Raw genomic sequence first — 23,777 nt, forward strand, 5'->3', positions numbered from 1 at the left:
GTGCATAAATCTTAAATGATAAAATAACCTGCTCTATAAACTGAATAAATATGTAAGTAGCACTCTTTTTATAAGACTTATTTTTTTAGGTTATATAATATGATGCAATATCCGGTACTTGTTTCCTAGCACGGCGCCCATCGCATCGCATACCATAAGCCTTACAATTGTATGCGATGCGATGCGATGTTGCGCGATGGCACCCGATGTTATACAATGTAAAATCGTATACCATCGCATTGTATGCCATATACAATGGTATACAATTTTAAATTGTATAAGCACCCTAATGGGTGTTTTTAATGATAAATGGCTGCCCTATAAGATTATTAATTGTATAAGCCCTGTAATGGGTGCTTACAATGTTAAATGGCCCCCCTATAAGATTATTAATTGTATAAGCTCTGTAATGGGTGCTTACAATGTTAAAAGCACCCCCACACCACCCCCAGTATCAACGCCAACCCGAAGCAACCTTTTCATACCCCCACTATCCACGTCGGCGTGGAGTTGATTTTAGATAGTGTGGCGAGCACAGCGAGCCACCGAGCCGGAAGCATGGCGAGCGGACGCGGAATACATATAAAGTAATACGCGGTCGCTTGCCACGCTTCGGGCACAGTGGCTTGCTGCGCTCGCCAAACTCTGTTAAATCAACTCTACATCGACGTGGATAGTGGGGGTATGAAAAGGTCGGAGGACGCGTACCGACGCCCCTCGCGGGCTCGCTGCTCTCGCCACGCTTCGGGTTGGCGTTCATAGTGGGGGTGGTGTGGGGGTGCATTTAACATTGTAAGCACCCATTAGGGTGCTTATACAATTACAAAAAGTAGAGGGGGGCCAAAATCGCATCGCATCGCATGCGGCTATATGGCATGCGATGCGATACAATGCATAAGATGCCATACGATTGAAAATCGTGGGCGCCGTGCTAGGAAACAAGTACCCAATATCCATATATGCCCACACAGAATACCTCCAGATAATGATACTAGGGGGTAAATGCGATCCAGATAGGTCAAAATGTCAACAACTTCAAAGATAAGTATGAGAGTTAGGGATAGGCAGTGACGTGTGATGAGGTAAATGGCTGGAGAGGCACTGACTAGTATTAGTGTCAGATTTACACACACAGGGCCGGATTAAAGGGGGAGCACATGGGGTCATTACCCCTGGGCCCCACTCTATCTAGGGGCCCCCTGTGGTTGGCATGTATGTGCTGTCGTGCTAAGCAACTGCTGGCAGAGAGAATAGGGCCCAGACAGAGAAGGCTACACAGGCCTTTCCTTTCTTAAAATGCCATTGCACAAGACTGACAAATTGGGCAATCCCCACATAAAAGGAAACAACAACCCTACATAGTGTTGAAGTGGGGGAAGCTGGCATAATGTGGGTGGAGGCACAGCGGGGGTTGGTATCCATAGATGCATTTATAAATATAGAAGAAAAACCTGTCAGAGTGTAGGTTTTTTTATCAATCATACAATATATACCTCTTCCCTTCTTCTCCGGAATCAGTTTCCCGGTCAGCTGTTTTACTGATGTTCTAAATGTCACCTTGGCTACAGCACCTAAACTTTACTTGATGACATCTACATACCCTCCAACTGTACCGAATTTGCCGGTACAGTACCGATTCTTAACTATCTATATCGGCAAATAAAATCTGTACTGAATGTACCAGTTTTTTGCCTTCCAGGCTGTCAGTGGTGCACTCTCCCCTGGCCAAGCACCCGTTCCCAAGGGTGGGTTGCGGGTCCCAACTCCCTGGCCAACGTCATGACGCACTCAGGGGACAGGACTCCAGGCACGAAGCGCAGCAGAGATAGCTGCTTGAGGATGAGAACTGCACAGCTTGGAATGCGGCGGCGGCGGGACCCGGATTATCAAGCGCAGCGAGCGGGGCTGGGGCACATACCTTATAAAAGAAATATAAATGCCCAGTACACATTTGAAAAGGAGGCATGACCACGCCCCATTTGCCCATGACCACACCCCATTTACATGTAGCCACACACCCTTTCTGAATGTGTACCGATTTCTGCCCTTCAGATGTTGGAGGGTATGCATCTATATAATCAGCAAGAATCAGTGAGGAGCAGGGAAACAGTGTAATAATAAGAAAAGGTCAGACCCACATCCATCCCCTATATTATACAATTGAAAACCTTTGAGGAAGAAGGGAATTGCACATACTACACTCCACATCACCCAACACAGCTGTGATGATGCAGTTAGACAGTTTGCAGTAGAAGCACACACACCCTACCAGGGCTATTTTTCAGTAGGCTCCAGCAGGAACTGAGGTCCTTATTCTAGTTCACTCTTTCTGACAAAATATTTCTTAGATGGACAAAACCACAGTGGCGTAACTCCCGGAGGCAATGGAGACATTGGCCGCCGGGCGTTAGCCACTAGGGGGGGCACAGAGGAGCCAGAACCAGGCATCTCCTGTCCTTCTGCTTCTGCAGTGAGCGGCAACGCAGAGCAGTCACAGCAGGAGAGAAGGAGCAAGTGCAAAAATTAGGGGGGCAAAACTGTGGGAGCCCAGCCAGATCAAAGTCAGCAGCACTTACAGTCACTGCTGCTACGGCAGCCGGGTCCTGTGTGCACTCACTGCAGGCATGAAACTGAAAGTAAACACAATATCATTTACTTTCAGTTTCTTCCCTGTAGTGCTGTCCATGCACCCGGCAGCCAGATGAAGATGGGGCTAGTATTCTCAGCCCCTGACACCCCTCACCAGCCTTTCCACAGGGTTTAATAAACCAGGCAGCAGGCTGAGGCTCTGGAGGAGCTGGACAGTCCGAAAAGGGGGCGGGGCCAAACGGCAGGCCCTCAGGATGAATGGTGAGTGTGACAAGGTGCACTATATGTATTTATTTATCTGTGTAACTATTGTATTATATATGTGCATTGGTGTGACTGGCTGTGAATAGGTGTGTGACTGTATATGTGCATGGGTGTGACTGTCTGTGAATAGGTGTGTGACTGTATATGTGCATGGGTGTGACTGTCTGTGAATAGGTGTGTGACTGTATATGTGCATGGGTGTGACTGGCTGTGAATAGGTGTGTGACTGTATATGTGCATGGGTGTGACTGTCTGTGAATAGGTGTGTGACTGTATATGTGCATGGGTGTGACTGGCTGTGAATAGGTGTGTGACTGTATATGTGCATTGGTGTGACTGGCTGTGAATAGGTGTGTGACTGTATATGTGCATGGGTGTGACTGTCTGTGAATAGGTGTGTGACTGTATATGTGCATGGGTGTGACTGTCTGTGAATAGGTGTGTGACTGTATATGTGCATGGGTGTGACTGTCTGTGAATAGGAGTGTGACTGTATATGTATGCATACTGGTGTTTGACTATGTATATATGACTGAATGTATGCATAGGTGTATGTATGCATATGTGGGACTATATATGTGTGATTTTATGTATATTGTGTACGCAGTTGCACACATGCAGACAGGCTGACGGGGACCGGTGGGAGGTTGTGTGCTGGTGGGTGACAGAGATCCTAGTCTCAGCTACTGCTTACTGTCCCCATGTTAGCGGTTAATAGATGCTGGGGGGGCACTGCAATCTTTGTCGCCTCCGGGCACCTGGTATGAACTTACGCCACTGCAAAACCATGTGCACTGCAGGTGAGGCAGGTGTAAAACCCCACCCAAATCGAATTATCTCTGCCTCACCTGCAGTGCACATGGTTTTGTCCATCTAAGAAATATTCTGTCAGAAAGAGTGAACTAGAATAAGGGCCTCAGTTCCTGCTGGAGCCTGCTGAAAAATAGTCCTGCACCCTACCATGCATGTATCACCACTCACTAACCCAGTGTAAATAATAGTGGCAGGTGCTGTCAGCAAGCACTGTGGGATGCCGGCATCCTTTGCCCCCAAAAAAATGGTGGGGACTGGGTGATGATAGGAATGTGGGGAACCAAAAGGCTTCAAGCAGGAAGCTGCTGCTTCCACTGTTGAAACAGCCCATCTCAGTGCGCCAGGTCCATTGAGACTCTACATGTGTCATTTGTCTGTTTTGAGTCAAGATTAGTACGCACCAGGGAACTATGCTGACACTTGTATAACTGTGTGTTGAACTGAGTCTCTGAATCTGCATAGGAAATGCTATGATACAGATTCAGCTGCTTTTTCTTGTGCTTTTACTCATTCTCACAAAAATACAGTAAACAAGTGTCATATATCAAAGCAGAGTTACCTAGTGCATCCTGATATTGTGAGATATAGAAAGATACATACCATTAATAGTAAATATGTATTTAGAATTTGTACTGCACAGCAGAAATCAGTTTTACCTTTATTGATGTATGATGCTCCTCTTTCTATTGCAGGATTTGACATGGCCTCTGGAGCTGCTGAGCTTGAGGCAATAGGATATTTGCTGCTGGTTTCAAATATTATGTAGACATCATCCTCAGTGGTAGCGACTGTCACTAGTTCCTCTTTATATTCACTATCATATCCTTCAGCTGGGTACTCACTGAGTGCATCACATGGTATCTTCTCTTTGCTTATCGCTTTCTCTGTCATAGTAGAAATTCCACTTTATGTTTCCTATTATGCTTATTTTACAATTTAGGATTTTCTATTAAAAGCTCAATGACCATTATTATTAATATAATTTATTTATATTGCGCCACAAAAGTTCAGCAGCACCTAACAAATAACGAATTACAGTACAAGACAATTTAGTGTATATACATATATATATATATATATATATATATATATATACATATATATATATATATATATATATAGCAAGGTAGGATATGGTTAATCCAATAAGGGCACTCACCAAATGTCTTGTCATAAAGCTTTCATATTGGTACATTGGGCCAGATTCTCTAAACTTCAAAAGTGATAAAATGGAGAGTGATAAACAGCCAGCCAATCAGCTCCTGTCTGAAATTTTTCAAAAACAGTCTGTGACATTGCAGGTAGGAGCTGATTGTCTGGCTGTTTATCACTCTCCATTTTATCACTTTTGAAGCTTAGAGAATCTGGGACATTACCAGTCAAATCATATGTAGGTCTACGTTTCGGCCACTAGGTGGCCTTTCTTAAGACAGGTCAACAGTAGACGTCCTCACAGATCCAGAGTCAGGATACCTAGTGGCCGAAACGTAGACCTACATATGATTTGACTGGTAATGTACCAATATTAAAGCTTCATGAAGAGACATTTGGTGAGTGCCCTTATTGGATTAACCATATCCTACCTTGCTATATGATTGGGACATATAGTGTCGCCTTAAAGGAGCACCCCCTATAATTCCCACAGCTACCACAGCTGGTGACTTTCAGCCAGCTGTGGTGATAACTACCTGTCCCTATTGTGGTGATACCATTCATTGAATTAAAGGGATACTGATTCACTTCAGGGATTATGTTTCTACTACCTTTCATTGTATTGCCCCTGATAAAGTCGTGTTGATGAAACGCGTTGGTATCTTTTTCAATTCACTCCTGACAAACCCCCTTCCATCTATATATATATATATATATATATATATATATATATATATATATATATATATATATATATATATATATATATATATAAATTCTATGAAAAGCACATCAGGAGAGAGGGGCCCTGCTTGTGAGAGCTTACATTCTAAAGGGGATGGTCAGACAGACAGCAGTGACACAGAAGGGGTAGAAGTGAGCATAAACAGGTTAGGATCAGAGATAGTGGGTTTTATGTGGGAGAGTAGGGAAGATGATCAGCTCACTTGCTCTGGAAAATGGACCAATGGGCGCTGGAGGGTAGTGTACACAAATTCACCGATGTTCCTCTCCCGTATGGGTAATATGGGGGAAAAATACAAAACAATGTATCAGAAATGTTGTGGTCTGATAATCAAAATAGTGGGGTTCACGATGAGGGTAACCATAAGCGTACCATCACTCACTATATGAGAGGTATAGATGTGCCCATAAAGGTTTCTTTTTATAGGTTCACCCCACGTGCGATTACAAGGACAAATGGATGCGTACCGTACTCACAAGGGTATACGTAAATACAGACGTATCTGGGTATCTTTCACTTTAAGAAGGTGGGAATACTCTCATGTAGATATCACGACTCTATATAGATATATAAAAACAAGAGAGCCCACTTGAGGCTGGGGTATTGGCCTTATACCCCAGTCTATCACCGTCTGTCAGCACAAAATCCCAGTCCGATAACAGCAAAGTCCGCTCCTCTCCTGCCAACGCGTTTCGACAGAGGACCTGTCTTCTTCAAGGCCTTGAAGAAGACAGGTCCTCTGTCGAAACGCGTTGGCAGGAGAGGAGCGGACTTTGCTGTTATCGGACTGGGATTTTGTGCTGACAGACGGTGATAGACTGGGGTATAAGGCCAATACCCCAGCCTCAAGTGGGCTCTCTTGTTTTTATATATCTATATGGAGTCGTGATATCTACATGAGAGTATTCCCACCTTCTTAAAGTGAAAGATACCCAGATACGTCTGTATTTACGTATACCCTTGTGAGTACGGTACGCATCCATTTGTCCTTGTAATCGCACGTGGGGTGAACCTATAAAAAGAAACCTTTATGGGCACGTCTATACCTCTCATATAGTGAGTGATGGTACGCTTATGGTTACCCTCATCGTGAACCCCACTATTTTGATTATCAGACCACAACATTTCTGATACATTGTTTTGTATTTTTCCCCCATATTACCCATACGGGAGAGGAACATCGGTGAATTTGTGTACACTACCCTCCAGCGCCCATTGGTCCATTTTCCAGAGCAAGTTTTCCTACGTTTGGGTTGAGTGGTGACCCATCTTTGTGGATCCGGCTGAAGGAGGGCTTTGCGCCTTGGGACTTATTCTTTTTGTTTTGTCTAAGATGATCAGCTCAGTCTAAAGGTGGCCATACACTGCTGCGATGTATCGCAGCAGTATATGACCATCCTCCCCCCCTGTTCTCTGCCGAAGGGAAGAGGGGTGAGTTGGACGGGCAGCAGGTCCGACCTACGGCTCAGGTCCTAAATACACATCCGATCTGGGACGATTTCTATGACGGAGTTGTCTTACTGTTTTATTTTGTTTGTTGGGGAAATGTGGGAATCATGTGCACCATTATTGGTGATTGTTACACTCCACATCACCTAACACAGCTGTGATGCTGCAGTTAAGACAGTTTGCAGTAGAAGCACAAACACAGTGCACACACACCCTACCATGCATGTATCACCACTCACTAACCCAGTGTCAATCACAGTGGCAAGTTCCCTCACCAAGCACTTTGGATTCGGTATGAAATCCCAACTGTCAAAATCCCGACAGGGTCAAAATCCCGAATGGGTCATAATACCGACAAGGACAAAATCCCGACAAGGTCAAAATCCAGACATGGTCAAAATACCGACATAGAGAATGTACAGGTGAAACAGTCAACATGACTTTCCGTCTACAGGTCGCGTGGTCGACATGGGTTTTTCACTGTTTTTTTTACCTGAATGTCGACACAGTCGACATGGACACAGTTGGAAGTGAACCGCAGCCCCTAGCATCGCTCGCTTCGCTCACAATGCTTAGGGCACTCGGCACACTATTTTATTCTCCCACCATGCTCTAGTGGATGGTAAGGCATGAAATACCACCTGTCGGCACATGTCGGGTCAAAAAACAGTAAAAAAAACCATGTCGACCTCGCGACCTGTCGACGGAAAGTCATGTTGACTGTTTCACCTGTACATTCTATATGTCGGTATTTTGACCTTGTTGGGATTTTTGTCCTTGTCGGTATTATGACCCATTCGGGATTTTAACCCTGTCAGGATTTTGACCGTCGCGATTTTGACTGCATCCCGCTCCTTCCACTGTTTTTCCGTACATGCTGTATCCGCAGCTCTCATCATCTCTGCACATTCACATGATTAATGGCAGATCCATCTGAGATAGGATTCTCTTCTGCATATACAGAACTCAGAATAGCAACGAACGCAAGCTACACATCTACAACACTCATATGACGTTCTCTCCCTGCGATAACATAATTCCTGCCTGGATATACAGAAAATGCATACACTATTTGCAGCACTAAAAGGAGTCCCATCTCACCCAAAATCAGGCCTACTTGTGAAACTCTCAATTTAGTATAATTAATTTTATTTATAGATGTGTCTCCAAACATTGTTGCTGCAGTCGCAGCAGGAAACAGCCTCTCTAAGTGCACCAGGCCCATTGAGAATCTACATGCGTCATTTGTCTGTTTTGAGCCGTGATTAGGACGCACCAGGGTATAACTGACACTTGTATAACTGTGTGTTCAACTGAGTCTCTGAATCAGCATAGGAAAAGCTATGATGCAGCTGCAGCTGCTTTTTCTTGTACTGTGACTCACAAAATACAGTAAACAAGTGTCATATATCAAATGAATCAGCAGAGTTACCTGGTGCATCCTAGTCACATTGTGATATTGTGAGATATAGAAAGATACATATCATTATAGTAAATATGTATTTAGAGTCTGTACTGCACAGCAGAAATCAGTTTTACCTTTATTGAGGTATGATGCTCCACTTTCTATTGCAGGATTTGACATGGCCTCTGGAGCTGCTGAGCTTGAGGCAATAGGATATTTGCTGCTGGTTTCAAATATTATGTAGACATCATCCTCAGTGGTAGCGACTGTCACTAGTTCCTCTTTATATTCACCATCATTTCCTTCAGCTGGGTACTCGCACTCGCAGAATGCGTCACATGGTATCTTCTCTTTGCTTATAGCTTTCTCTGTCATAGTAAAAATTCCACTTTATGTTTCCTATAATGCTTACTTTACAATTTAGGATTTATTTTGTATTTAAAGCTCAATGACCATTATTATTAATATAATTTATTCATACAGTGCCACAAAGGTTCTGCAGTGCCTAACAATACATAAATGAGGAAAAAAACAAATAAAAAATTACAGTACAAGACAATTTAGGACAAGTACATATTAAAGAAGGAGAGTTGCATCAGGGGACAGGACACTGAAGCAATCATCAGGGTGGCAGAGATAGATATACACACACACATATATATATATATATATATATATATATATATATATATATATATATATATATATATATATATATATATATACTGTATATGCTATGAAAAGCACATGAGGAGAGAGGCCCTGCTTGTGAGAGCGACATTCTAAAGGGGAGGGTTAGACAGACAGAAGTGACACAGAAGGGGTAGAAGTGAGCATAAACCTAAGGTTACAATGAGAGACGGTTGGGTTTTATGCAGGGGGGTGGGAAGATGATCAGCTCAGTCTAAAGGTGGCCATACACTACTACAATATATCACAGCAATGTGTGCCTCCCCCTCCTGAGCCACCTGGGACCTTCCCGGCGGCAGGATCACATGCGGTCCTTTCACACATCATGTATCGCATGTGGTCCTCATTCTCCATTGCTGAAAGGGGGGGGGCAGTCTGAGGTTGGACAGGCAGCATTATTGTTGATCACTTAGAGTCAACATTGACATTTAAATTTGGTTGCCTTAGCAAATTTAGCAAAAGTTGAAATGAAAATTAAAAATCTATGCTACAATACAACATGAGAGATATTAATATATTACTCTTAAGGCTGAATCCAAGTTTAGTCGTATTTGGTTTCAGTAGTTATCCTCAAAATATGCATCTTCACAACATTCCACAATTGATTAATGGGCCCCATACATCAGCAATTCATTGTGACAATCCTTCGTTCTGGAGATGATTGCCACAATTAATCTTTAATGTGTGGGCTCCCCCTTTTGACAATCCCAATAAAAAATTAATAGGGCTCGCCAATCGATTGCTGAATCAGATTTTTAAACATGTTTAAAAATCTGGTTTTATTGGAGATTCATTTTTGTATGTGTGGACATTCTAACAGGAAAAATCTGCCGATCAATGAAACAAATCTGTAATGTGTGGGCAAGAAACCATTTATCTGGGGGGAAAATCACTGGATCTGAGAAGCAATTAATTGCTGATGAACAGTATGGGGGCCATAAGACAGCATTTTTTCCTTTTTATTTATTTATTGTTTTCATAAAGTGATATTTGTAGTCCATTCACTCTTACTAATTTAATATTGTCATTTGTTTATTATGATAACCCATGGGAAAATTGATGTGTGATGTTCTCTTCAATATTTATTTATTTAATTACTTATCTTTTTAATTTAATATAGTATTAAGATTAAAATTTTATTTTATTAATTACATTTTTTTATTTTATTTATTCCTTTTTTGTGTTTTTTGTTTATGTTTGCCTTGGTTTTTTTTTTTTAAATAATTAATTACCCCCAACATGATCCATGCCAGGAGGGACAAAGTACTCTACTCCTGGACTTTCCTCTTACTTTATGATTGCCGTCACCTGTGCTGAACAGGGTATCTAATAAGAAAGGTGTTTCTCCACAGGTGATGGTAATCCTAAATTAAGAGGGAAGACCAGGAACAGAGCATTGTGTCCCTCCTGGAGAGGGTCATGTTGGGAGGTATGGATAGATACAGTAGATGGATAAATAGATAGATTGTTTTTTATAATAGTCACATAGCAATCTCAATCCTATAAATGCATTGATTAGAAAGTCACTGCTGCATAGAAATACAGTATTACAATACAAGGTACTAGACCTTGAAACCAATATCCATGCAATATATATGTTTGTATGAAATTATACTGCATCAGGAACTAGCAGTGAAGTTTTTATAATGGCGCAGAGTGCATGGTGCACAAGTGCCCCTGAGTTCCAGGGGGTACCACACCGTACCCATTTTATGATACGTACCCCTCCAGAGTCCCATGGTGAAGGCAGCAACACTGCCGGGATCACTGTGAAAAATGACGATGCTCCATTTTTTTGAGTTTTGCACTTGTGCAGTAGAGTCTGAGCCCCTCAGTCTCTACTCAGACTCTCAGACTGTACTGCGCTGCGCAGTGTACGGTGCTGCTGCCAGGAGAAAGGGGGCCTGAATGGAGGAGGCTGCACTGTACTAGATATAAGTATTTTTGGAATCATCTAAACGGAAATACCGTATGATAGCGATAGTAAGCATCAGTGAGTGGAGGGATTCGGGCAGAGTGGGATATTAACAAAAAAGTTGGAAATGCGCAGTTGCAACTTCTTTGTTTATATTGTATAGTCATACTGCAGGAACTCAATTGCTCCTATTGAAGTGTAGAGATCACTAACCTTGTTGTTTTATCCTAGAGTGGATTATTACAACAACGGCTAAGACACACAGTGATGACAAGTGCACATTGCACAACCCAGAATTCATGTATCATTTAAAGGGGTGTGGCCTAATACCAGAGAGGACGGGTCTTAAATCACGGGTTGCCATAGTGAAAATATGTTTGTCGGGGGGAGGAGTGTTTCTGGGTACTCAGAAACCCCTCACGCATGTACTAGTGCCATGTATTTTTGAATTTATGCAAATCCGGATACACTGTATACAGCAGGGGTGGCGAAACCGGTCCTCGAGATCTACCAACGGTCCATGTTTTCCAGATCACCTAGCTGGTGCACAGCTGTAGTCAATACTAACGGTCACATTTTCAAACCTGCTGCATTCATTTCTACTATATATCCACAGGTTGCCTGGAAAACATGCACCGTTGGAAGATCTTGAGGACAGGTTTGGCCACCCCTGGTATACAGTATAGTGGCATCAAGAAACACACTAAAGGCCTGAGTTGGGAATAAAGTTAGAAAGACCAAATAACTGTGCACCTTAACAAGTCATGTTGCACTGCAGGTTGTGAAGATTTATAATGTTCAGTTGTAAAAATAGGCTGGCACACATGTGTGGGCTACATGCACAAAATCTATGTATTTACTCCCCATGAATTGCAACATTTGTCCAGGTGCACAGTTACATTCTCCTCCCTGCTTTATCCCAACTCGGAATCAGACTCTAAGTGGCCACCGTGTTACCTACTGTAGCAATGTACTATTGCATGAGACTCTTCAAGCTAATACTGCTTAAATCATTATTTTTATATCCATTTTAGTCATGACTGCCCGCTTGCATTAATTAAATCACATTTCCATGAGCACTACTGCAAATCAGTACGAGGAATATTTATTACTAACTGTCCAGACACTATTTTTTTAAACAAATATCAGAATGGAACATTAGCATTTATTGCTGACACTGTTAAGTAATATCTCTGTGCTATCCAGTGATGGCAAGAGGAAGGGGAAAGAGGGGCTGGATACAAATTCCCAGGGCCTTGCTGGTCCCCTCCCCAGCTTCATTATACTGTATTTACCTTTATCCAAGAAGAGGGTCACTCCTCCACGGACGGCACCATCTGCTAAGTGACATCTTCAGGAAAATGGCGCCTGCACATTGAAAGCATAGACTGGCAGTCTTTGCTCTCTAGTGTACATGCACCATCTTCCTAAATATCAATGGGAAAATAATGCTAGCCGATGAGCAAGAAATCTGAATGGTGACCCACTGTAGTGCACGTCTCCCCCGCAATTTATTTTTTTTATGATGTTTTTTGTGGGGTACATGTGCACACCCCCCCTGTTTAGGCGCTGTTCCCATTAGTGGTAGCTCCGCCCAATGCTTACATTTACAGAGCTCATACTATCGTGCAGGCACATTTATACAAACCTTGCCTGAGGTACATCTGGTGAAAACTCACCTTGTGATGCTCAACTAATAAAGTGGGACACTAACTGCATAAAACTATTCAGATCAACATATAAGAAGAGCTTGTGAATAAGCCTGATAGTATCCTGATGTATGAACATTACCTTGAGAACAGGATAAGTGCACAGGAAGATTGTCTCCAGGAGGTGGACTGGCAGTGATACTCATGTCGTACTGCGGTGCAGGCAGATCTCCTGTAGTAGGATGGGCTGGTAGTGGTACATATAAGTTCTTATTATGGGATTCAAAATTGGCTTCATAGCTGTTTTCCGTACAAGTCTTCCTGCACTCAGAGTTGCTCAAGCCAGTAGTAGCAGCACACCTATCCTCATCTGTGGCTGTCGTGGTCACTTCACCTGAGGCTTGAAATGATAGAATATGTGTTATTAAGGTGTGGGTTATTATTAAACACTATAGCACTATCATCTAACAGCATAAACATTGTCCATACAGAGCCTGATTCTGAGATGCGCACACAATGCAGATGTTCACGGAGATCAGCAACTTATTACTACTGTGTGTGCATGAGAATCCCTAAAAGTGGATGTGTCTCATGGTTGTGTGCACATAGGAACAGCCTTATGGCTGTACACACAGATGCACAGTCCCATGTTTGTACTCACAGAGGCATGGTCCCATGTTTGTACACACAGTGGCATGGTTGTACGCACATAGGTGCAGCCCTATGGTGTGTACGCACATAGCCCCAGTTCAATGGTTGTACAACCAGTGGCACAGTCATATGGTTGTATGCACATAGGTGCAATCGCATGGTTGTAGGCAAGTAGATACAGTCCCTCTGTGTTCATGCACAGAGTCGCACTCCCATGGTACACACACACATAGGCGCAGGTAATGGCTGTATGCACAGACACATAGGGGGTTATTCTGGTTGGTACGTTCGTATGCAAATTCGCAGTGCATATTTTTGCATATTGAGCAGGCGCAACTTCCACAATGCACATGTGTAAACTTCAAAGTACGTAAACGCTCCTACCCTTACGCATGAAACCACCCTTACGAGCGAGGTTCAAAATGAAGGCAAGTTGTGGGTATATATTTGGGCACGGCCTCGCAACAGGTAAGAAATGGGCGTAAACTGGGGCGTGTACAGGGGTAGTCAATTATAAGTGGTGGGCGTTGTTTTCGCTCCACTACGGCTACCCTGCAGTGCTGGTGATGAAAATCATTTGCACAAAAAAGTGACTTTCAGGTCTCGCAGCCCTGCACTTTGCCGTGCAAACCTTCCCAACCCCAATCACAACACTTCATAGGTTATATTAGAAGGATCTGCACCCAATACTCACCCTAACAGCATATATACTGTATATATAATTAACAAATTACCACCACCCATATAAGGAATGCAGTGGCACGGAAAACACTGGTTCCCTAACAAAGGTTAAACTTTCATGCTTAAAAATTACTATATGCATGTGTGCATTTGTGTCAGCATAATATTATTAGCATATCAGATGTTTATATTGTGGATGTTTGCAATTGTATGTTTAAACACGGCAAATTATTTGCAACAATGTCAAGCATAGTTTATTAGATTTCAGAAACATCACACTGCTCCCACACACCTTGCAAATAAAGGAATTCTATTCTTGCCACCTGTAAAACCAAAACATAACTTAGGGCATTATTCTGGTCGATGCGTAAATTTCCGAATTCTTTCGGATGGCGTTTTTTAGCCGTCTGCGCATGCGTAGGCAACGCTATGCGCATGTGCCACGCATGGTCTCCATACTCGTTCTCACTAATACTGTACAGAAATGTGCACCTCATTCACTCGGGAATATGGGCGTAATATGGGCGTCATTCGAAAGTACACAGGGGCGTAGTTTCAAAGTGGGCTAAACTGGGCGTAAACATGGGCGTACACAAGGGAGTGCACTAATTCTGGTAGGCGTGCATTCGGACAGAACACCGACTGCAAACAAACCAACAGGCAGGAAATATGCGGTCTTCATAAGCAAGTTTCACTTTGCGGACACCACTCGGTCATGTGCTAGGCATTCGGATCGCCCAATTAGTACGACCGCACCTGAACCACTGTCAGCTGAACACAATACAATCCACTCCTCTACTTATTAGTCATTAATTACACTCTTTTCATTGCTTCAATTGGAACCTATGCAGCCTAAATGGACCATTACAAAACACACAAATATATGCTGAAAGCACGGCTGCATTTTTTACACACATTTACACTGCAAGCAATGGACAGAACTTGGTATCACTAATATAAATATACATGTCACTTTTACATTCAGCAATAACAGCACACATTTGGGGATCAAATGGAAAATGTATTACAGTTAGGGAAAGCATAACATTTTAATAGCATGTTATTTGGCACATGCCAAAAAATAAAGGTACCATAACAGGAATTTACAAAACAAACAAAAATGTACAAAAATGTATTCTTTTCATACATAGCCTCAGCATATTCATTAGGAACACATCAGGTGGCTTCACAAGAAAAGTATAGCACCAACACTTCAAGTACAGCAGACAGTAGCAACAGGGGAACCAAACAGTAGAGGGCAACAGGGGAACCAAACAAAACATTTGAAACAAGGGCAAATGTGAGTACCCTGTGCACGGGATTGGGTTGCACACATGAAGCTGACACACACAGCAAAATGAAAGATTTGGGAAGACAAAAGGGTGGAGATTAATGCGGAGCCAAGTTCACTTTCGGGACCGTTTGGCCCTGGTAGGGTCCTTGCCACGTGCAGCAGCAGCTCCTCGGCCATGGCCACATTGGGATGGAGGGGCAGGTGGAGCAGATGATGTGGAAGGGGGGGATGGTCTTCCCCTTCTGCCAGCAGGGAGTGCTGGTGTAGGGAATGCACCAGAAACGACTGACAATAGGGCCCCATTGGTGTTAAGTAGCTCCGCCACAAGCTCATTATGGCGGAGGAGGAGGTCATTTTGGCGCAGGGCTTGCTCTGCCAACACCTGCAGGCTGCCAGCTGTGGACTGCTGGGTGGCAGCCATGCCCTGCTGGGTGGCAGCGATTGTCTGCTGGGTGCTGACAATACCCTGCATGACCTCCTCGGTCCTACGCAGCCGCTCTGATGCTAAGTCTCCCTGCTGGGGAATCTGCCCAAGCATCTGCACCCACCTGTCCAAATCCTGTGTGGCCGTTGGCTGCTGCTGCTGCACATGGCTGGCACAGGTGGCAGGTGGCACTGTCTCCTCTGCCTCCTCAAGAGTATCACTCCCGCACGTTGGAGATGCTGCTGAAAGAGAAACGTACAATTACAACACATTCCTATAAAATTAGTACAAACTACTTATGGCATGCAAACAAATTACCTTCTAAGTCAGTAGCAAAAACTTCCACTGGGGCCTCACTGTCCATGTTGCTCACCCCCCGGACCTCCTCAATTGCAATGCAGGGCAGAGCCAACTCCTCCAGGGGGGTGAGCTGCAGTCGGCCTGGCATGGGGCCAGCCCCAGAGGTGTGGCTGTGGTTCCAATGTGCGGTCATTTTCCTCTTGAGGTTGGTTTTGAAGTCATGCCACCTGCAAACAAAGTTTAAATATTATTACATGTTACCCCTGACGTTTGATTTAGCATGCATTTAAATCTGCTACAGATTTCAACGTTTGCTTCATTCAACATAACTTACATTATGTTAAACTATAAAACCAACACTTTGAAGAAACATTCACACTCACCCTACAATAAATATAGAATAAGTGACATGGCAATCATGTCTGTTGCTTCTAGCAACGTGACCGACCATTTACCAAATCCATCTAACATCTAATAAAAACATTACTGGTCTTGTTCTGCTCAAATGTAACACACTTGAACTTGCCTCTTTTTCACGTGCTCCGCCTCACGAACTTGTGGAGCTACCGCATTAATCTCCACAGTTATGTCCTCCCAAATCTTCCATCTCCTTGTGTGTGTCAACCTCTCCTGTGTCAACTCTATCCAATCCCGTGCACGGGGTACCAGTATGGCAAGCTCCTGCGCTTCGAATGCCATGTTCCTGGTGCTTGGTTCCTCTGTTGGCCTCTTTCGGCCACGGCTACCAGTCGCTGTACTTGAAGTGCTGGCCAGGCTACTCTCTTGTGAAGCCACCTGCTGTGTTCCCAATGATTCTGCTAAAAGCAGAAGATGGCCCAGCTGTAGATTGGGCAGCTGTAGATGGCCCAGCTGCCTGCTCACCTCCCAATGGCTGGTCTCTGGTGAGGTGCTCATTGGAGGTGATGGAGTCTAGCTGAGCTAGGAGGCGCTGATGCTCCTGTTCTCCCTCTGATTGTGAACCAGACATGTTTGTAGCACAAAGTTGTATTTTGTGCACACCTATATATACACCTTGATGTAATAGGCGTACATCACCCCCCCCCTGCGTTCTGTGCGGCAGCGTACCGTACAGCGACGTACACCGTGGTGTTTGTGCGGCACTTAGGCCACGCCCATACCAGCAGAAAATCAAATGTACAAAACCAGGCGTCCATTCTAAGTCTGATTTTGTACTCATTGCCAGATTTTAATCACAATGAACAACTGCACCTTTAGCCAGACATAAATTATATCTGCGAATGTTCTTTTGCACTGTGCACTTGTTTGGTATGTACAACAAATGACACTAACCCATTCCATATGGTAATCCAGTCCACAACTCATGCAATAGTAATCACTGCTTGCATCCAAATCACATGTGATAGGCCTATAAATACTGCCTTGATGCTAGGTACATTTTAATCCACATCTATAGTGTGGGCCGGTATAAGGTTAGTGTTTAAATGGCACCATGGCCTTATAATGGGAAAAGCTATTGCACTATTTTGTATGTTTGTGGTGTATTGGGTTCACACCAATAAGGCTGTCTAATTTAGTATATTGTTGAACAATATTTTACATGTTGTTTTCTGCCATGTTTGCTGAGTATATTTTTTTCCAACTTCTTTCACTCTGTCTTTTTTGTATGTGTTGGTGATGTGGTTATTGGTGGCAATATTAGTTGCATACAGTAAGTAATGCGAAGGGCAGCTCAGCGATGCCAAGGTATAGCAAGCGTTGGGCGGTGCAATGTTTTCGCCGATTGTTGTAGCGCATACACACTGTTCATGTTAAAATTAACAATAAAGTTAATAACAAATAACAATCTTATCAACCAATTACAGTACATGATTGTTTGTGATGCGCCATTGGTAAAATGGCGACATACCAGTGTGCTGCGCCTTTCACAACAGCAGAGCTGAGAGCTCTGGTCTCTGTAATGGAGACCAGGCTAGGGCGTGCGGGGCCCTTTATTACTAAGGTGCAGAAGCGGTGGGCGTACCTTGCTGCCCACCGAAGAATTTTCGCGCGGACCCAGGTGCGGAGGTCCGTGGCGCAATTGGAACGCAGGTGGTCGGATCTGCGCCGACGGCAGCCTGAGCTTCTGCAGCGCCTAAGGCTGCAGATAGCAAGATGTGAGTTTTTATGCAAAAATAACATATTTACCAGTGAATGATTTAAGTAGATTATTTATGTAAATGTGAGTAAATGGCTGTTAATGATTTTAAAATGGCTTCACTATATATGTGTTACTCTTTGACATGCTGTCATGTGGGTATAATATGTCATTGTTTTTGGTGAATGCTGATTCAAAAAATAATGTGCCATAATTGACACTCTGCATTTTTTTTTCCAGCACTTGAACGAGCAAGACAGGCCCGGGAGGAGGCCGAGGAGGAGCAGGGCCGGGAGGAGCAGGCCCGGGAGGAGGAGGTGGCAGAGGAGGAGGTGGCGGAGGAAGTGGTGTTGGCGGAGGAGGAGGTGGCGGAGGAGGAGGTGGCAGAGGAGGAGGTGGCGGAGGAAGTGGTGTTGGTGGAGGAGGCGGAGGAGGAGGTGGCGGAGGAGGTGGCGGAGGAAGTGGTGGCGGAGGAAGTGGTGTTGTAGGAGGAGACCTGTGAGGTGGTGCAGGTGGCAGAAAGTGGTAGGTATACATAATGCATCATTAATAATTTTTGTGCCTACTATTTGTTATGTAGCACTGCTGAATCTATTGTGTTTTACAGTAGTATAAAGTAATAAAACACACTTAGGGGTTAGATAGGGTGACCAAGTCATCCCTTTTATCCGGGACACATCTTAATGACACAGGTTCTGGGGATGGCTTTCAGTTCGATTTTTACTGCCACAGAACCTGTGTAGTTAATCTGTATCCTGGATTAAAGGGATGACTTGGTCACCTTAGGGTTACAGGCCCCTGCTGCAAGCGTACAATCTGTAGCCTCATATAGGTGATTAGAGTTTATAGTTGATTTATATTTCTAAACTAGATTAAGTATGGCATAAATGGAGTATGGACAGGCCTGGCTTATAATGGAGTCACAAGTGGTCAGTGCCCCTGGGACCTCCTCTAGCTAGGCACCCCCTGTGGGTGGCATGTAATTTGTACTACATAATTGTTGGTTGCTTTTGACTTAATAATGTTTTTGTGCATGGGAGTGGGTTAGTGCTGCAGCTTCACCTAACTGTCAATATGACAATGATTAATGGAGCAGAACATCAGCAGGGAAGCCATCCGTGATTGCACAAGTGTACTGTGCATTCCTGAGAGTTGACTAAGTCCCATGCCATGTTGCATCAGAGAACAGAGACTGAGAGTTTTTCGATGAGTTGTGATTGGTGGAGCTCATTACATGCTTCTCATGTCCAAGGACAACAGCAGCAGCAGCTTAGTCAAGGGTGGGTTGGGATTCAGAGGGAGCACTATGACTGTGAGGTCTCCTACAGAGTAAAGGGTAGAGGGACAAAAACAGGCTTTTCATGTGGTATGTATGCCTGTATGTATGTATGTATGTGTGTGTCATATATATCTATCTATATATATATATATATATATACATATATATAAATATCTACATAGATACAGATATATATATATATATATATATATATATATATGTATATATATATAAACCTGAATGTTGTGGATTTATGTATGACTATGTTAAATGTATTAATGAATAGCCATAGTAATTTTGTACCCCCTTTAACATGCCCACAGATTACCCTAGCCAAGTCGATGAGGGTGTCCGTGGGGCCCTCCTTCGCATGAGGCACCACCTGGAGCTATTGTCGGCGACAGTTGGAATCTAGCTGTGACGCGTGTGGGAAAACTTGCCCACACGCGTCACAGCTAGATTCCACCTACTGGCGGATGGAGCGGGTCACGTGACCGCCGGGACGTCAGCACGCTGACGCGGGAAGTACCTTTTTCCTCATTGGAGGATCAATTAAATAGATGGACTTTAAATATCTCCATTTGGAGTGGAGGACTGAACTCTTCTCAAGCCTTGAAAAAGATCACGGACATGGTCGAAACGCGTCGGCCATTGAGGAAAATTGGAAGGAGCCCACCCCGAATGCAGGAAAAAGGAGGAGGTGACGCTGCCCGGAGACCAGCTGCAGAGGTCCAGGACTACGCCAAGTCGCGCACTTTGCCTATCTGAGAATCTAGTGGCCCACTGATTCTCCAAACCATCTGGTAATTTGCTGATGACTTGTATTTTCCTGTATGTGGTGCATCTGGAGTGGATTCCTTTCCATTAACTTGCGTATTTGAGAACTCTTTAATTATAGTTCTCCATATTATATGGTAATTGTGATATCATCCTGTGTATGAGGATTTTATTTTTGTGTCACTGTTCATTGTGTGTCATTAAATCTGTTTACGCTATGATGGTATTTTCATATCTCTTTTTCGCATGATATACACTGGAGAGACTTGAACAAGGAACAGTGCACAATCATTTGGATTTGAAAGATAAGAATTTCTGTATATTCTTATTGGTTTAATATACATGTGGAAGGGTTGAGGCGCAAAAGTATTGGGAGATAATATTTATTTTTACTGTACTTCAGGAGGGGTGTGGAAATACCTCCATTTATCTCACCAACAGATTTGCTGCCCACTTGGGAGCGCACTATCTGTGATTCTGAAACCTCTTTTTCGAAATGTTGTCAGTAAACACACCCTCTTCTTAAAGAGTTAGTCCGTCCGAATGCGGAGGACCTGTGGACATTTCTTCTTACAATGTCCGCACAGCGTGGCGTGCGGTCCGCTCCGAAAGAATTCGGAAAGTTACGCACCAACCAGAATAACCTCCTTACTTACACAATGAAAGGCAATGGCTCAAAATATATGTACACATATTGTACCTATTTGCACATTGGTATGACTCACATATGATAATATTGCACACCAAATAAGCCATCAACCATTAGCAATTTCACCAACTGCACATCATTTCCACATTTGGTACTATTAATAAAAAGGTGCATGAAGAGGTTATTTCAGGGTACACTTTACAAAAAAAAATTGCGTTTACCCTCCTACTTTCACAGACATCCATTAAGAAAATCATACCGGGAATTAGGCGTAATTACCTACACAACATTACACATTTTTACTTTTTTGTTAGTATTACTAACGTTGTATGTAATAATAACCAATTCTGACACATTTTTCTAAAAAAACAATAATGAAAAAAGACATGCCTTCGCCGAACATTCTTCCAGGGCCTATTGTATGGTGCGACTTTATTTCATTCATCTGCAAACTGTTGCCATATTTTCTCTTTAGCTGCAGACCCCATTTGTTTAGGGGCAAATTCAATAAGGTCCTGGGCTTGGGGGACTAATATATCCATCTCCCATTGTAGAAATTGGGCACTCCTGGATTTAGTGTGTGAGTCTGGTTTGCCAACATTGAAGAGAGCAGATCCACATGATCATCACAAACAACATATGCATACAGGTTGTTAATGTACACATAACAACAATACATGTATGTGTTGTTTGAGTTCAATAAACATGGTGATGTAAATATACCAACTCAGCAATTTTTACTGCTACTCAATTTAAACCCATTTCCGTATTCCATATGTTATGCTTCACACACAACTATGGTGAGATGCTTCATAGGCGTGCGTGCATAACAGGTGTATTTCTGCAAATAATTGCAGGCAAACGGCTCTCATATACCTATAAAAGCAATGCTTGCCATTGTGCTATTGTGTGTGTGTAGCAGTGCTTGTGCTGTATGGGATTGAATTGCACCGATTTTTTGCAAATATTTGCAGGTAGGTTTAACATGTTGGCCTACATGCTGCTTTTTCAACTAACAAATATGTTTGTGGCAATGCTTACATGCATTTGTGTAAGCTGTGTTGTAAAAACTTTACTCCTATCAATGACTAATGACTGTATGGTATGTGGAGTGTGTAGCAATATAACTTAGTAATGTCTTATTGTAGTGTTTTCACATTAATAAATAGCAGCAACAACAAACACTTTGCTCAATGGAGCTTTCCTTCATTTTGTATAATGGGAAAGTGGTTTCACACACTGGATTATACTGTGGATAAGTGGTGCAAGGTGTTATGTTGTAAAGTGTTTCATCATTGTTAAAATGTCAACTAAGGTATGTACAGTATGTGAGTTATGTGTGTTGGTATAATGTTTAAAATATCCATAATTAACACTTTATTCATTATATTCTTCACACAGCTCATTAAGAGAATGCATTGTTTCCCCAATGTTACGCCTGTAAAGTTAATTTTTATTTTAGACAATGGATTTGTAATGTCAATGGTTTATGTTTTGTGTTGTTATATTTGACACTACATTTCTTGTCTTGTAGTATGCTGAGGCAGTTATGAATGTGATGGTGGGGGCACAACAACAACAACCTGTGACTCGTTGTTCTCGGGGGAGGAGGCCAGGACGTGTGAGAATCTATCGCACACGTGTTTCCCTCTTTGGGATGCCTGACGATGAGGTTGTAATGCACTATCGTTTGCCTCCACAGGTCTTCCTAGACACTCTCTCTTTAATAGAGAGTGATCTAGAAAGTCGTCACAGGCTCCCAACAGCAATAACACCACTCACCCAGTGGTTGGCGGTGTTACATTTCTGTGCCTTGCTGGGTATATCCCAGCCTACTTTTAGTAGGATCCTGAGACGTGTTATGTCAGCCATGTTTTGGCTCAAGGGGCACTTCATAGCCATGCCATTTGACCAGGATAGCCTTGATAGGTGCAAGCAGCAATTTCAACACCTTGCTGGCTTCCCTAATGTGATAGGTAATGTGGATGGGACACATGTTCCATTCATGCTACCATCACGCAGCGAACGCAGTTTCCATAATCGGAAAATGTTTCATTCGCTTAACGTGATGGTGATATGTGGACCATCCATGGAAATCCTGGCATTCAATTCAAACTTTCCCGGAAGTGCCCATAACTCTTTTGTCATATGTCAAACTGGGATATAGTAGAGATTAAAATAGCTGGAAGGACATGATGGGTGGCTTCTGGGTGACTCCGGTTACCCATGCACTCCCTGGCTACTTACTCTGTACAGTTCCCCAACACCGGGCCCAAATATAAATTTTATTGATTGTTTCATTTATATTTTTATATTTATATACACAGTAGAAGTATAATCATCGATTGATCAAAACATCTTCATTAATTTACATTAGTTGGAGGATACAGGGTCTATATGCATTTCGTTATACCCCTTCCACCAATCAGCAAAACTGAACCATATTCAAATAAAAATGTTTAAAGGATTATTCTCATTGAGGCCTTTAGGTGCCAAAGTGTCCAGGTTATAGATCCATTTCACCTCACATCTTCGAAGGGCCTTACTCTATCCCCTACTCGGAGTGCTTTAGATATGTGGTCAACCAACATACTTTTTATTGTAGCCACTTAGTGACCTTTTTCCAGGCAATTACTGGCCACTGGTTTGTCAGTTTCTCCTGATTCTAGGGCTAATCTGATCGTGCTTCTGTGATTGGCAATTCGATCTCAGAAAGGTCTCTTCGTCATCCCGACATAATACATGCCGCATGGGCAGAATAACACATATATCATGTAAACAAAAGCACAAAACTTACAAGTTAAAAAGTTAGTTTCTCACATTACACATAGCCAAAACTACTTGAGAAAACATTAATTAGTAAGTCATAATTGAGTGGTAATTATTTAATTATTTTCAATTGACACAATGATGTAAGGCTAGAGAGTTTATTAAT

General features: G+C 43.0%; 1 protein-coding gene across 2 annotated transcripts in view; it reads right to left on the reverse strand.

Annotated features, from left to right (window-relative positions):
- The window catches only part of BANK1 (B cell scaffold protein with ankyrin repeats 1), a 418,472-nt gene that overhangs the window by 95,582 nt on the left and 299,113 nt on the right, over positions 1-23,777 (reverse strand). For both annotated transcript variants that reach the window (XM_083179030.1, XM_083179029.1), the window contains exons 10-12: positions 12,814-13,071; positions 8,552-8,785; positions 4,323-4,550 (exon numbers count right to left, since the gene is read on the reverse strand). In XM_083179030.1, coding sequence (XP_083035156.1) covers positions 4,323-4,550; positions 8,552-8,785; positions 12,814-13,071 — 720 coding nt within the window. The remainder of the gene's footprint in view (positions 1-4,322; positions 4,551-8,551; positions 8,786-12,813; positions 13,072-23,777) is intronic.

This window comes from Crinia signifera, chromosome 1 (genome assembly GCF_055691185.1).
Source record: "Crinia signifera chromosome 1, ASM5569118v1, whole genome shotgun sequence".
Taxonomy (NCBI): Eukaryota; Metazoa; Chordata; class Amphibia; order Anura; family Myobatrachidae; genus Crinia; species Crinia signifera.